The sequence below is a fragment of the Triticum aestivum genome, chromosome 5B, assembly GCF_018294505.1.
Source record: "Triticum aestivum cultivar Chinese Spring chromosome 5B, IWGSC CS RefSeq v2.1, whole genome shotgun sequence".
In the NCBI taxonomy this organism is placed as follows: Eukaryota; Viridiplantae; Streptophyta; class Magnoliopsida; order Poales; family Poaceae; genus Triticum; species Triticum aestivum.
This window is the reverse complement of record NC_057807.1, coordinates 9,046,592-9,063,095: the sequence shown is the minus strand read 5'-3', so window position 1 is coordinate 9,063,095 and position 16,504 is coordinate 9,046,592. Positions and strand designations below refer to the sequence as shown.

The 16,504-nt window shown below is 42.7% G+C and overlaps 1 protein-coding gene across 1 annotated transcript; it reads right to left on the bottom strand.

The window, feature by feature from the left end:
- Positions 1 to 5,318: 5,318 nt before the first annotated feature.
- Positions 5,319 to 12,161, bottom strand: LOC123115418 (uncharacterized). The gene is made up of 11 exons (XM_044536576.1): positions 11,782 to 12,161; positions 11,577 to 11,699; positions 11,295 to 11,458; positions 10,889 to 11,164; positions 10,696 to 10,764; positions 10,456 to 10,586; positions 9,878 to 9,995; positions 6,523 to 6,615; positions 6,329 to 6,406; positions 6,123 to 6,210; positions 5,319 to 5,625 (listed from the first exon to the last, which is right to left on the bottom strand). The coding sequence occupies exons 1-11, from the start codon at positions 12,071 to 12,073 to the stop codon at positions 5,522 to 5,524; spliced, it is 1,536 nt and encodes a 511-aa protein (XP_044392511.1). The 5' UTR covers positions 12,074 to 12,161; the 3' UTR covers positions 5,319 to 5,521.
- Between the last annotated feature and the right edge of the window lie 4,343 nt (positions 12,162 to 16,504).

Below are 16,504 nucleotides of genomic sequence, written 5' to 3'. Positions count from 1 at the left end.
AGATTTGTTCTCCGCTTCTGGCCTGCCTTGTTGTCGACGCAGGAGGCTGCTACGTAGTTTATACTAATACCGTGCATGCAGCTGCCTCACCCTAGGCCAGCGCATGATGGGTTGGCTGCTTCTTCGGCCATGTCGCCATGGACGGACGCGTGGCTCCTTTTTGCAGCTGTAGAGGGCTCACATGCAAAAAAAATCGTATAGGTCGCCTTGAAATACCTTAGATATAGTTTCTGAACATACTTAAAATGATGAAGTAATATATATACTACACATGATAGTATATGGAACATGTGGGGTAATTATCCCTGGGTGCTAGGATGTATTTTTCCTACTTAGGTAAACAATCTTGTCTTCATCTTATTGATTTTATTCGTTCCATCGTACAAAAATTACTTGGATGACGTGGACCATCACATGAAGCGGCTCAAATTTGAGTCTGAGTCCTTTGAGTTGTTTGGATTGCTTACCACATGTGTCACGTGATGACTCTGAGTCTGAGTCAACTTGTTCACGTGACACCTGAGCAGAAAACTCTTCTCTATTTGTAATAGGATAATATAAGCTACAAAATGAAAATTAGCATTGTTAAGAGAAGGTTTTGTATCCATGTATACTGAATAAAGTACGCATGCAAGTAGAATTCAATATATATTCTTCATAATGAAAGGCGTCTCTAAACTAGTGCTAAGAATTGTAAGGCATGAACATGCCAACAAGTGCATGCATTCTATCGGTCCAATGCAATGTCATCTGCGAACAAAAAAAAGAGGATGATTTGGCATAAAAAAAGAACTCCTTGACCTGAAAATGATGAATGTTGTACATTCAACAACTCCAAAAGGGTGACTTGTATACTGCAAGTATATTTGTGATATTCAAAACATCTAGTGGATGTAATATATGACTGCACAATATCTAAAGAAAATGGGTGCAAAAAACATGAGATTCAGAATTAACAATCCACATCAAATTTAGATGGACCAGGTTTAAAAAGGTGGAGATGTATACCTCATTCAACAACTTCTCGGCGGTCAGATACATTTACACTTAAATATTGTGTTCTCAAGAGACGGTTGGCCGTGTGAAATACCCGGTACCTATATAGTCAGTGCGACAATTTATTAGTGCTAATATTTTTCAAATCATTATTTTTTATGAAAAAAAATGGATGGCACAAGTCGAGGAAGCACGATTTTAAATACAAGTTTGAACTTACAGAAACATCCACTTTGGCATTAATGTCAGTTCCTCTATTAAAATTTCCCCTACATATGCTCAACAACCTGTTTTCCAACTGATAATAGCACCAAAAAAACAAGAAATTACAAGAAGAAAAGAAAATAATAATACTAACAATAACAATAATAATACTAACCTGTTTTCAATGTAGAGATTTTTTTTCGAGAGTACGCCAAAGGCATACCATATTTATAAAAGTTACTCCCTCCGTCCTATAATGTAAAACGTTTTTGACACTACACTGTGGGACGGAGTGAGTAGAAGACAATTACAGGAGACTACAACTCGTTGTGAACTACAAGTGTAGTACCAACACCACACCCGAGCTATTTCGAAGAGAAGCCTCCGCACACATTACAAACACAATGCAAAGGATCTTGTCCTGAAGAGCAACAAGGCTGCATCTCGACCTACACCAATCTTCTCGAGAGATACAGACAATCAGAAGAGAGATACTTATCATTTTTCTGGATGGCTAACAAGGAAATTATGAGGAATTAGAAGAAATGCACCTTATATTCCGGAATTCTATCAAAAAACTAATAGACCTTATATAAAGGAACGGAGGGAGTAGGTAGTACTAAAACACTCACAAATTACGTCAACGGCCAACACTCTATGCCCTATAAAGGTATCGTCATGATTCACCTTACAATCTTACAATGTTCCACCTAGCCCCCGTTCAAAGTCCCACCCCACTAATCTAGTCTCGCTTACACATGAATTTGTAAAAGAGATACAAAAATATTATCAAATATTATAAACATAGAGCATCAAAATGACAACGGTTTGAACAATTTAAACGTATGTTTTATCTCTGTTGATGAAGTCATACATATTATTCAGTTACCAACAGCAAGTTGAAAAACGGATGAAGAATAGATTTCCATGAAACCGAGGAAGAATGCGTACCCTAGGCCAGCGCATGATGGGTTGGTTACTTCTTCGGCCATGTCGTCATGGACGGACATGTGGCTCCTTTTTGCAGCTGTACAGTGTCGCGGCCTTTGGTTAGAGAGCCGCATATGCTACGGGACTCTCATACCAACGCTACGTCAAGCGATCCATGAAATGGACCGACCCAACAAGGTGTAGCTACCGAATTTGAGAAGCTTTCCAAGGACCCTTTTGTGGAACCTTTCATTTGGTTTGGACGTTTCAACAAGTTTAATGAGGTTTTTGTTTCTTCTCTAAGTTTTTCTCTATTTTTTCTTTGGGAAAATATTAGAGTCAGCCGGCCGATCATGCGTACACTTCCGCCGCATGCACAGCCATCAGATTGATCAGCCAACGAACAACCAACCAGGACCACCACTGAACGCGTGCCTCTAACACTTATAATTTTTCTGTAACATTATCTGTGTTCCAGATTTCCTTCTGCAGCAACATTCATGTTGCAAAAAAGTTGAGACCAAAAAAATTCTGCAACATCATCTATGCCGTAGAAGTTTTTCCGCAATAACACTCATGTTGGCAAAAAGTTAAGAGAAAAAACTTCTGCAATATCATCTGTGTCGCAAAAGTCCTTCCACAACGACACTCATGTTTCAAAAGAGTTCAGACGAAAAAAAAGCTCTGCAACAGAACCTCTGTTGCAAATGTTTTTGTGACAAGAGGTTTGTTGCAAAAGGTTCTGCAACACTCGCTTTGTTGGAATGGTGAGGAAGAGGCTATGCTGCTGGATGGCCCCAATCAAACAGATGCGGAGGCGGCGGATATTTTTTAAAGATCTGTTGGCGGACGCCTAGCGTCGCCCTTTTTCTTTAGGTTTTTCTATTTCTAGTTTTCCTTTTGGGCCACGCTACGCGTCGGCCGACGGATAACTAGAAAATATCCGCCGCCTCGGTGGCTGTTGGATCGACTCCGGGATGTCCATCCGATCTACTCATTCACGAGTATCTCTTTTGGAGCAAGAGCGGTGTTACAGAACAAGCCCCGCAACAAGATGCTTGTTGCAAAACATCGGAACTGCTATTTACCTTTCTAAAACACGGTATGTGTTGCAGAACTTTTTTGCAAGCGAGGTCTTGTTGCAGATGTTTTACAACAGAGGTTTGTTGAAAAAAAAATCTCTTCACTTTTTTGCAACATAGTTTACGTTACGGGAGAAACTTCTGCAACATTGATGTAGTTATAGAAAAAGTTGAGGGGAGCCATGAGGAGTCAGGGGCAAAAGCCACGTGAGACACGTGTAGTACGAGCGAACGGGGGTTGTATTGCAGATTTTTTTTCGTCTTCATCTTTTTGTAACATAGATGGTGTTGCCAAAGGACTTTTGCAACATGGGTGATGTTGTAGAAATTTTACAACATATGTCGAGTTGTTGTTTTTTTTGGCAACAAAGGTCTTATTATATTTTTTAGCTTGCAACAGAGGTCTTGTCACAATTTTTTTTTGACAAAAGTCTTGTTACAGAAGTCAGGAAATTTGTAGATTTTTTTTGCAACAGAGGTCTTGTTACAGAATTATTCTGCAACACAGGACTTGTTGCAGAAATTTATAGTCTATTTACTACCGATGCCCGTGGGAGCCGAGGCCCTGCAACTGTTACCGGGTGAGACGAGAGCATTAGGATCATGATGTTTCTGGGGAAGGAAAGGTGGGCAGCAGGCGGGGCCACATGGACACATGGTAGACGATGGAGGCGGTTGGCGTTTGGGAGCAATCCGCCGGTGGATGCTAATCATGCCCCTTTCTTTTTTTTGCTTGTTTTTATTTCTTATTTTTACATTTTTGGACTTCGAATACACACTTGACATTTTTCACATAAATACTGGACTGAATTTTGCCACTTGTTCTTCATACTTTAGGTGGCAAGGAGCACTGAAAAAGGGCAGAATGTTGATGTATTTAGCCGCAAGCTGTAGTAGCACTCTAGATATGAGCGGCAGAGACCTTTCTTTCCGGTCTGGCGCACGACTAATTTTTTTCCACCCCTGTTACCAATGAAATTTGCGCTTGCTCTGAATGAATGAAGTTGTGTGCTTGCTCCGAATTTTGAAGAAGCTATGACCCGGTGACGGATGGATCCTACACTAATAGAAAACAGGGCTTTGGTACTGGCAGATCAGAGCATTAGTCCCGGTCGTGTTACGAACTAGGACTAATTGGAGCATCAGTCCCGGTTCGAGCGGCCAGGACACCGGCCGGGCCTCGGCAGGCACCAGTCCCGGTTCGTCTGACCCCTTTAGTCCCGGTTCCAAACACGAACCGGGACTAAAGTGTGTCGCTGCTGGCGCAACCCCTTTAGTCCCGGTTACCTTTAATCCCGTAGACACAAACCGGGACTAAAGTTTTGCCTATATATATCCACCCCCCCCCCCCTCCCCCCTTTTTGTGCTACTCTGTTCTCACCTTCTATGCACATGAGATGTTTGATAAAATGCCCGAGCCACACTTAAGCTTTCTCCTCTCCAAGATCAACCTCCAAGCTACATTTTCTCCAAGATTTATCTAGGTTTGGCAGTGCACCAACTACACAAGTGTTCTAAAAAGTTAGCAACTTCATCCTTTCATATCCCACTGCTAGTTTAGCTCATTTCAAATGCTCTAGAAGTAGAGTGGTTTGTGGGTTTTAGTGCAGGAGTGTATGTGGGAGCTCATTTGATTTAGATGCACAATCTGAGTTCAAATTAACATCTTAGAGTCTGCACATGTGTAGGGTGTCGTCTCGTCCCCGTCCCCGTCCCCATCCTCACCTTCGTCGATCACCCGCGCCGATCTCGTCGCCGGCACCACCGTGCTGAGCCTATTGTTCTTATCTTTTTTTTGAGAAAAAAATCTTACTTGTATGATTTAGATAGCTACTTATATAATTTTCTTACTTTTATCATTGTTTGTTATTATATAGTGCCATAGTTTTTTAGATAGGATGTACTTTTTTAGTATATTGTGTTATACTCCCTCCGTCCGGAAATACTCGTCGGTGAGACGGATGTATCTAGACGTATTTTTATTCTAGATGCATCCATTTTCATTCATTTCTACGACAAGTATTTTCGGACGGAGGGAGTACATACAAATATGAAGGTATTTTTAAAATATACAAAAAATTACGGACTCACATGCAATTTTTTCGTATAGGTAGCTTTGAAATACCTTAGATATAGTTTATGAACATATTTAGAATGATAAAGTAATATACCTTAGTAATATATATACATGTGGGGTAGCTATCCCTGGGTGGTAGGATGTATTTTTCCTACTTAGGTAAACAATCTGTTTTTTTCTTATTGATTTTATTCCTTCCATCGTACAAAAATTACTTGGACGACATGCACCATCACATGAAGCGGCTCAAGTTCGACTCTGAGTCAGAGTCAGAGTCAACTTGTTCAGGTGACACCGGATCAGAAAACTCTTCTCTATTTGTTATAGGATAATAAGCTACAAAATGAAAATTAGCATTGTTAAGAGAAAGTTTTGTATCCATGTATACTGAATAAAGTACGGATGCAAGTAGAGTTCAATATATATTCTTCATAATGAAAGGCGTCTCTAAGCTAGTGCTAAGAATTGTAAGGCATGAACACACCAACGACAAGTGCATGCATTCTATTGGTCCAATGAAATGTCAAGTGCTAACAAAACAAACAAGAATGGTTTGGCATAAAAAAATAACCCGTTGACCTGAAAATAATGAATCTTTTTTTTTCTGCATGGAAGAAAATAATGAATCTTGTACATTCAACAAGTCCAAAAGGGTGACTTTTATACTGCATGTATACTGTGATATTCAAAACATCTAGTGGATGTAACATATGACTGCACAATATATGTAACTGAATCTAAAAGAAAATAGATGCAAAAAAACTTGATATTCAGAACTAACAATCCACATAAAATTTAGATGGGGCCAGGTTTAAAAAGACGGATATGTATACCTCGGTCAACAACTTCTCGGCAGTCAGATACATTTACACTTAAATGTTGTGTTCTCCAGACACGGTTGGCCGTGTGAAATACCCGTACCTATATAATTTGTGTGGCAATTAATAAGTGCTAACATTTTACAAATCTTTATTATTTATGAAAGAATGGATGAAACAGGTTGAGGGAAGCACAATTTTAAACACAAATTTGAACTTACAGAAACATCCACTTTGTCATTAATGTCAGTTCCTCTATCAAAATTGCCCCTACATATGCCCAGCAACTTGTTTTCCAACTGATAATAGCACCAACAAAACAAGAAATTATAAGAAAAAATAATAATAATGATAACAATAATAATTATTACATTTTTATTTTATTTATAATCTAGCAAAATCATGATACACCTACCTCAGTTGTGGTAGAAGTGAGTTCTCCATTAATCCGCTGAATAATATCACCTACTCGGATTCCAACTTCCTCAGCATGTGATGCAGTCGACACCTAGGTTAGTTGGCAATAAGTAATACTACTTGATATTATCTACTACCACTATAAAAGCACGAGAGGCGGAGAACCAAATCATCCTATCCATCAAAATCTGCAATATGATGGTCTACATCCCTCCAACACACTAAACGTGTTTTATACTCTAATTACCCACCATGCCATTACGTTAATTAATTACCCACCATGCCATTGGGTTAACATCCTCAGAAACACCTCCCGTAAAAAAACAACGTAAGACCTCCCGCGACCACGCCCTCGGGGCAGTTTTGCCACCGCCCCACCTCTTCCCCGTATCCTCCCGGCCAGAAAACGCCCTCGCCCTGTGCCTCCGCGCCGCCGGACCGCCGTGCCCACGCTCCAGGCGCTCAGGCCGCCCCCTCCCCACCCCGTCCATGCGCCGCCCGGGCCGCCCCGTCCACGGGACGCCGCGCCCAGCCAAGCCGCACGGGCCGCGGGCTCTCCCCATGGACGCGCCAAACGGGCCGCCCCCGCCCCGCCTCGTCCACGCGTAGCCCGGGCCGCCGCGCCCACGCGCCGCACAGGCGCCGGACCTCCACGCTGCAGGTGCTTTATCACTGCCTGTTTGCAGTGACAATTTTTGGTTTAATTGTACAATGCCACTGCCTTCTAATTTCTGCTGCTGTCAGTTGTAGGCTTGCTTCATAATGGGATAGATGTACTTAACCAGGCAGTGACAATTTTTAATTTAATCGTACAATGCCCCAATGTGTTTGGTCTTTCTTGTCAGGATCCTGGCCATGAAAACTAGAAGGTACATGGATTCAGAATGGTGATGTAGAGGTGCACACCTCTTCCGTGATATTCAGGTTGGTGTAAGACTGCTGGCCTAAGATCCAAGCGACTACATATTTGGAGCTAGATCTAGATAGGATAATTTGGATTGATAAATATTCTGGAGTAGCAATATGCATGTTCATTGATGCCGCACACATCTCCTCTCATCCCGTCGCGGCCTGGATGTGGCTGCCGCCGTCAACATCCCAACTGTCATGGACACTATGTGTTGAATGACGTCAGCGTCATGTCGAGGACCGAGTCCGCATGGATGCCATTTCCTAGACCACCATGACAACAGCTCGACACAGGCATTCTTATGGTAATGCTAATCTCCCCTCCACCTCCTCTGTTTACAGTCATTGTTCTAATATTGCCGGAGATAAAACATATTCTAACTATCCTTATTGGTGACAGTTTGGTGGTGATACATACCAAACTTTTATTTGATGTTATTTACTGTAATTATGATCATCTCAGCCGTAAGATATATCGAGATCAATCACAACAGATCTTAGAGTTAAGTAAATTAGACCCTTTACTGAACCACAGGTTGCAGGTTTCATCATCAACAATACTGCCATTTTGAACAATCTAGGACCTAGACTGGACATTGGATCTTTTATTCAAAATAAAGCATGCTTGGTTTTTGGAGTTTCATCCATTAGCTAATTGTAAAGCAAGTCATATATCTTATACATTAGGACTTTGTACTCATTCACATACAACACCCTGGAAAAATATTCTTATGCTACTTTGCCTCATTTGACATTTCATAAGTGTAGTTTTGGTCACGTATGTTGGAAATATATGCTTGTTGTGAGGTGATGGATCAGAATGGCAAAATCTGAAAGTAAGTGGTCATTTGCTCATGTATTGATCAAGTGATCTTGTTTGGACATGAAGGATAAATATGGAGGGAGCTATTTTTTTCTATTAAAGCTTGTTTCACCTTGGAACTATTTTTGTAAATACTCCCTCCATTCCAAAATAAGTGTCATGGTTTTGAACTAAGGTTAGCTCAACATTAGTTCAAAACCGTGAAACTTATTATGGATCGGAGGGAGTACTATATTTGTGTGCGCGCACTTTATAATTCTCTATTCATGATATTTACATAGATCGGATTTGTTCCTTTATAGCATCTGCGGACTTTAATTATTTTGTCACTGATAAATATGGATAATGTCCTTGAACTTGCTGAGATTTCAAATGAGGTTGCAGGAATGAGAATGGAACTCTGATGTGGATGACATAGCTCTTATATTTTATTTTTAGATGAAATTTATATATTTACTTATCTGAAGATATATTTGATTTATTTTTTGTTTGTTCAGACAAGGCATGTGCAAGTTTACTGCGAGCGAGCAAGCCGTTAATTTTGCAACGAACACTTGTCACTGAGTTGCTTTCAAAGAGGATGTTCCGTAGGCAAACATGCATGCAATCAGCAGTGCATGATTTTAATTAGTTTCCAATGTAGCATGTTTTTAGTATTATCCATACACATTCTTATTGGCTTGAGCATTAAATATGGGCATTTTTAATCGAAGTAGGTGCAAAAAAAATGTCCAGACTGGGATTATTTCATTCTAGAAAGGAAAACGTAAAAGGAAGAGTAATGGTGCCTCTCTCAGTACCACGGTTCATGGCGAATCAGTGCCACTGTTGTGTTTGCTGATTTTTGAACCGAACCAATGGTTTGGTACAACTTCTATTGTTTCGTTTATAGGATATCAGTTTTCAAATCATAAGAATATTTCCTACCTTTGTTTTTCATATATGCAGGTTGGCGATTTTTAAGTTGATGGGTTTCTGCTACAAATTAACTGAAGTAATTCCTATGTGTCTTGGTACTATGGTGTTGGCCACTGAACTTTCATGCAAATGAGGCACAAAATAGCTCACATCTATGCAGAGTATTGGAGATCCAGGCCCTTTGTTTTCGTTTGGAGGGACATATTCAACATGCCATGCCTCACCAAATATTGCCCTGAGGGTTACCGGCAAGCAATACCAGTCTAGATGATAGGTCCTGATAGGTCAACCATATGTTTCATGAGGAAATTGTGAACCAATGGCGCAATAGTAAATATTAGCATGTTGTATCTCTCTTCTTTTCCTCCAGTGAGCTTGTTCATCCTTGTGGACAATTGGACATGGCATATCTCTTTGCCTTCTCCTGATGTACAAGTCATTTAAGATTATAGTTGTTTTGTACTCATGTTATATCATATGAGATTAAGGATATAATAATGTGCTTTTCTTCTGCTGGCATATTTATGCTTCTAGATGCATTGATTTAACCAAAGGAGTCTTGTGTTTTTTATCCAGTTTTTCATCAGTTCGTTTGCAAAAATTTTGACTGCTACTACGAAATATCTTTTCAATACACGTGAATTTTCACGTGCAAGCTTACTAGTGCATGGAAATGGAATTACAGAACATAAATTGTACATACCTCCTCGACAACAAGACCATCATCAATGTTTAACTTGCGCCATATATATTCAGCATGTGTAGGATCTAGAAACTTTATGGCCTCAAACTGCAAACCAAGGAGGGGCCGAGGGATGCACCTATAAAGACCTAACATGAGTTTACATGAAGCCGTCGACAAAGTATTGCTACGATTAAAAGGGGCCTTTAAGTTAACATAAAACATATCATTCATCAAAATTTCGATTATGCACTGATATAAGTAGCACTAAAACACTCGCAAATTATCTCAGTAACCAACACCCTTTCCCCTATAAAGGGATCGTCGTGAATCATCTTACAATCTTGCAACATCAATATAGGTAGTACTAAAGCACTCACAAATTACCTCAGCAACCAACACTCTTTGCCCTATAAAGGTATCGTCATGATTCATCTTACAATCTTACAATGTTCCACCTAGCCCCCGTTCAAAGTTTGAACAATTTAAACGTATGTTTTATCTCTGTTGATGAAATCATACATATTATTCAATTACCAACAGCATGTTGAAAAACTGATGAAGAATAAATTTCCATAAAAACGAGGAAGAATGCGTACCCAAAATTTCTCCACAAATCAACGCACCCATTCAAAACAGAAGAGGGAACAAAATACCAGCTTTCACAACGGTTGGTCATCCCCACAACCTTTCCACCAAAATCAATGATGGGGTCTCCACCATCTTCACACTACATATAACAGGTTTAATGAATTGGCAAACAGAAGGTCAAGTTAAGTTAAATTAAATATAACTCAAAATTGGGAAATGACGCATATAAAGTAGAATCTCATGATTACCCTAGGTAGGACGTAAAAACCCTTTGCCTTTGACCTCCACTCATTTTCTCTCCTTCGTGTATCTGCCTTCTGTACGAATGCTTTTTGGATTAATAAAGTTGGTAGGTCTCTGGAGCTTTTGCCTCGAGGTATATATATAGTGAAAAGAAAAGTGTAATCTCATAAAATCACAAATAAAATATACTTTAATTACCTCATATTTTCCATGTCGAGAAAAGTGCATGTAGTGGTGTCCCTCATCTAGTATTGGATTATTCTGATACTCCACCGTGCCACGGACTATCTTTAGATTCAAATTTTGTTCCCTTCCAAGCCGCAAAGCCTCTTGACCATCACCGACCGTGTCAGCAAAAGAGACTGGTTGAACACGTTCATCCACTGCAACCTTGAAGAAAGCAAGGTCATAATGCTCCTGGTGGTACAGCAGATGGCCCTCCGCAGTGGTGTCGTCAAGCAAGTGAACCGTAACCTGAAACAAAACATCGGGGAAGGTCGAGTAAAAATAGGTCGGGGAAAGTAAGGCAAAATTCATAGAACATTGAGAAAGCGAAGTGTTTTTTTTCTTTTCACGTTTCCCTCCCTCATTGATCAGTACTTACTTGAGCACCAGGGTGATAGTGGTACGGGCCTGTGCGCCACCGGCGGCCTTTCGTGTAAGGCTTTTTGGCGCGGATCAGATGCGCGGTTGTCAGAAGGATGCCGGTTCTGCTCTCCTCGTCCCAGTCGATCCAAAGACCGGCAGAATGCCCCAGCGGCTCGCCATCTATGAATTCACGCATATATGTATCAGGCTATCAGCTAGCTAGCTAGCTAGGTTTTGCCATGGAGTGACGCCCGCATGGATGCATAAAGCAGGATGGAGTGGTGTTGTGGCGTCATACCTAGATAGGAGGAGAGACGGAGGAGGGATCTCGCGGTGGAGAGCGCGGCCTTCCTTCCGGGGTCAGGGACGTGGAGGACCGGCGAATGGAAATACTTGCGCGTCGGCAGTTTATTCAGGCGACCTGCGGCAAGATCGTAAGGGTGAGAGAGAGGCAGGCGGTGTGGGCGTGGGGTGGCCTGGGGAGTGGACGATGAGTCGATGACCTTCTTTTTCAGAGAATTCGGCTCTCGCGATCTCGTAGGCGGCGGATATCCCCCGGTAGCGGTAGGGGTCGTCCAGCTCGTCGGGGATGTAGGGCTCGCAGAGCGGAGACGAGATCTCCAACTCCTCGTCCCCATCGTCGTCCCTGGCGGCGGCTTCCACTGACGCTGGATTGGTCTTCATCTTCTTGGCCTCCCTCTCCTGAGTCTCCTCCTTCTCCTCTTCCGCGTCGTCGCTGCCGCCCGATTTCTTGGATTGCTCCGGCGATCGGGTCACCGTCGTGTCCGCCGCCATTGCGAGGAGCGTGCAGTAGTCGGTCGCCGCGACGATGGTGATCGATTGGGCCAGAACCGTAATAATCGGGATTAGTTAATTATTTGATGGGTGGCTTTAATTTGGGGCTAGTAACTAACACCACACCGCGGATGCATGTACAACGAATTGGGGGTTAGGATCCTCTGCAGTACTGTACGGTGCTGTACAGTCACTGCCATGTGGGACCTGGCTCCACATGTCATCGACACTACAGCACCATACGGTACTGCAGAGGATCTCAACCCACAAATTGGGAGGGTATCTGACATGTACACTACTGTAGTATAGTAAGAATCAATAATGGTAATTTTCTACCAACATAAAAAAGCTGTGCACCCTCTTCGACCACTCATTGCATTATTCCTGGATTTATTTCAAGATTCCCGTCGATACTTATTCAATGGGAGTAGACGTTCCCGTCGACAACAAGGCGCGTACGGTGTCTTCGCAAATCTTAAGGTGATATGCCGACTCAGTCTTTCGAATGTACTCATGGTGTAGAGTGTGCGTGTGTGCGTTCAAAGAGGTGAGTGTATGTGTGTATCTATGAGCGCTTGGGTTTGTACTATGTTAAGAAAAAACTCGTGGGTGATATGCACATTAGTGCGTATTCGAGAAAAATACATTAAAATGGTGTTGTCACACACACACACACACACACACATATTATAGAGATTCTAGGAATTACTCGCTAGCTCGTCAGAGATCATTTTTTTTAGAGAAAAAGGGCCTAGCCCCGGCTCCATTGCATTAACAATGAAACCCAGCAGAACAAGGTCATGTATCAATTAAAGTATTACAAAGCTTAAAAGCTTAGAAAACTAAAAAGCAACATGCCTGCCGGGGGAAAACACCCCTCGACGATAGAAAGGCTAAAACTGAAAGAAGCTAAGATAAAACAGGAATTGGCCTGAGCTTCTGATAACATTAGCCTGAGTTGAGCTTCCATTGTTATTTTTATTATAGAGATTCTGATAACATTAGTCTGAGCTTCCATTGTTATTTTTATTATAGAGATTCTGATAACATTAGCCTGAGCTGGAAAACTGCAGTAATAGCATTATGTCAATGCCCACACAATTGACAGCTCGGCTCAATGCTAGGCCCCTATCATTTTGATTGGGTGCATGTTGTTGGCGCCACGGACGATTGCCGGCAATCCACACCACCATCCAACTTGACTCCACACCACCATCCAACCTGATTCAATGGAGAACTACTGTTCCACCTGCACTGCACGGTCTATGCCACAAGCACCATTGTGCGGGCAGGAGGCTCAGCTTTGGAGGGAGAGACACCGAAGGGGCTCGTGCTTGAATGTAGATGGGAGAGACACCGAAGACACTTCGTCACGTTGATGCACAAGGTTGTCCGCCAATGCCATCAATCACATGTAGTCCTGGCCATCTCAGGCCCGGCCCTGTCGGCCCACCCAGGCCCGGCCCTAAAATCCAGGGCCTAGGCCCGATGGGCTTGCTTGTGGGCCGGGCTTGGGCCTAAGTTTTGAGCCCACCAGCAGGGCCTGGACGGGCTTGGGCTTGGCATATTGGCATTTTAAGGAAGAGGCCCGGCCCACGGCTCTAAGCCATATGGGCTTTTGAGGGCTTTTTACCAGATGGGTCGGGCTTGGGCTTGAAAAGTAGGCCCGATGATAGGGCCTGGGAGGGCCTGGGCCTCAGTTTTCTGCCATGGGCTTTTTTAGGCCCGGCCCAAGCCCGGCCCGGCCCGACCCATGGCCAGATATAATCACATGGCACCATTCAACATCATTATGGTGCTCGACGTGAGTGGGAGCAATGGGTGGCAAGCTTGCTCTATCAAAAGAGGCCACCGGGTTCGTCACCGACCCTGTTCAAGAATTCATCCGATTAACCAGTTAACTTGCCAGTTAATCCCTACTCGTAGGGTCACCGAGTAGCTGATTAACTGATTAATCGGCCGAGTAATTGATTAAATGGCCGATTAACTTACCGATTAGTCTATTAATCCCCTACTCATCAGCTAACCGAGCAGCTACCAGTTAATAATTTCCTCAACAATGGTCACCGATAAGCCCCCCACCCCCTAGAGTCGTCTCAAGCCCGAAGTTCAAAGTTGTTATGTCAAATCAATGTGTTTAAATTAATTTTCAATTTTCTTTTGCTTGATTACTACTTTTATATGATAGGGGGGCTTGAAAAAAAAATCTTGTGTAATCATATGACTACATAGCAGACCTTGAAGCCGCCACTGAATGAAACACCTGCAACAAAATCAGTCGTGCCATGTCTGTTTTCCCCGCTCCCCTCTCTCCAACGAACAGGCAGTTAGTGAGAGGAAGTTTTCCCGATGGTCTGCACTAGCGAGCCCGCGGATCTCTCCCTCCTCCGTCCTTCGCTTCGGCGACGAGAGGGGGGGGGTCCCGTTTCTCTCCGGGCCTGTAAATACTATTATGGGAAGTTGTTCTACAGCGTCGTTGTCGTGTTGGGAGTGACACACAGGAGAATAAGTCTACATCGGCTCCATTCCCACACCGGTGACGTTCTATACAGTGGTGTCTCAGAGCTGTTTGCCTTGTTTGCTCGTCGTTCCTTCAGATCAGTGGGATTATGTTTCTCTTGTTGACGACGGCTAGATGATGGCAGCGACATCTTCACTGGATCTTTGTGTCATCCTGCTCCGTCCTCTCGTCGATGTGGCGTTCCCTCCGACTCCGTTGAGGAGTAGGGTGTCCTTGTTCAGGAGGTAACTGGCATTTCCTACCCTTGGTGGTGGCGTCAGTGTGTGGAACAGGATGGCATGTCTGGAACAAGTGAAGAGGTCCGTGGATGGCTGGTCTTCCTCGACGACGTCGATTGGTAGTTTCGGATCCGAGGTCAGGATGGCATGAGGACAACCCCAGGCCAACGTGCCACAACGTTATGTGCCCTGCCGCGTGCAGAGGGCTCGGTCTTCAGTTCACAAAGCTTTGACGGCGATGGTGCCTATCTGGCTGTGGTAATGATGGAAGCCTTTCTCCTGTTTCTCCGGCGAGCGTGTCGGCGGTGTTGGAGGCTGGAGATGGTTGACGGTTCCTGCTTGTGCTAAGGAGTCCTTGGATCTGTATTTCTCTCGGCTCCGTTGTGCAATGATTCCACGCAAGATGTCATGTTCCCGTGTGTTTCATCGTTTCCATGTATGTGTGTTCTCCTGTAATCTTGCTTTGTTTTAATGGAATGCATGGATACCTAAAAAAAAACCTGCTACACACACTCGTAACTCGCTGACCCACACAACATGCTATGTAGTTACACACATGGGTCCAGGCCCAACACCAGCTTCACATGCCTAGTTTTGATTCACAGTGCAGTTTTCACATGATTTTTCACGTTGTGTTCATGCACTCACAGTTGAAAAAACTGGATTGTCTCAAAAAAAAAAGTTGAAAAAACTAGGAGGGTGGAAGACATGCTTAGTTTTGATTCACAGGGTCAAAGAAAGGTTCATCTCTTCCACCCTCCCAGTTTTTTTTTTGACAGTACATCCTGCTTTGCCATGTTGACTCACATGCAACAGTGGCCGTCCGCACAGGGGGGAAACACACGCAAACTAAGTAATAAATGCACATTTGGTGTTATTCCTTCTAAAATGGTAGTACCTACAATAACTTATTTATAACGAAATAAAAAGAGAAGTCCTATGAGGTGCCTCTGAATATTCATAGAAAAACGATAATATTAGTTGTGCTGGTCTGCCCTAAACTTTCTAAAAGCCTCCTCTTAGCACCGAGACTCGTGATCTCACTATCCTCCAAAAATCTAGGCATTTGTAGACCTTGAAATATAGGACTTGGCTAAACAACCTTGTCCTTCTTTTTCTAGACATTCTCCCTTCTATAGTGTACAAAAAAAAGACTTGAAAGACATGAACCAGTGCAAGCGCAAAAGAAGTTACTCATCCGAGTTCAATTCTGAGTCCGAGTCCGAGTCAACTTGGTCAGGCGACGACACAAAAGAAAACCCTTCTCCATTATTGATAGGATAATAAGCTACAAAAGGAAAAATAGCATTGTCAAAGAGAAGGTTGCGTATCCATTCAGATTGTCAACAGCAGAAATGCAAATATAGTTCAATATACATTCAGACATAATATAAGGCACCTCTAAGCAACGTTAAGTGCAAACATGGATGCTTTGGCATATAAAAAGGCAACCCATTGGCCTAAAAACAATGAATGTTGTACATTCGACTTCTCCAAAATCATGAACTGCATAGTACTTTTATAGTGCGATATTCAGAACATCTTGTGGATGTAAAATATGATCGCACAATAGGTAAAAGTGTATCTACAAAAAATTGGGTGCAGATAACTTAAGATTCATAGTTGAAAATCCAAATCAAATATAGATGGGACTACGTTGTTAAAAGAGCGATGTATACCTCGTTCAACTAC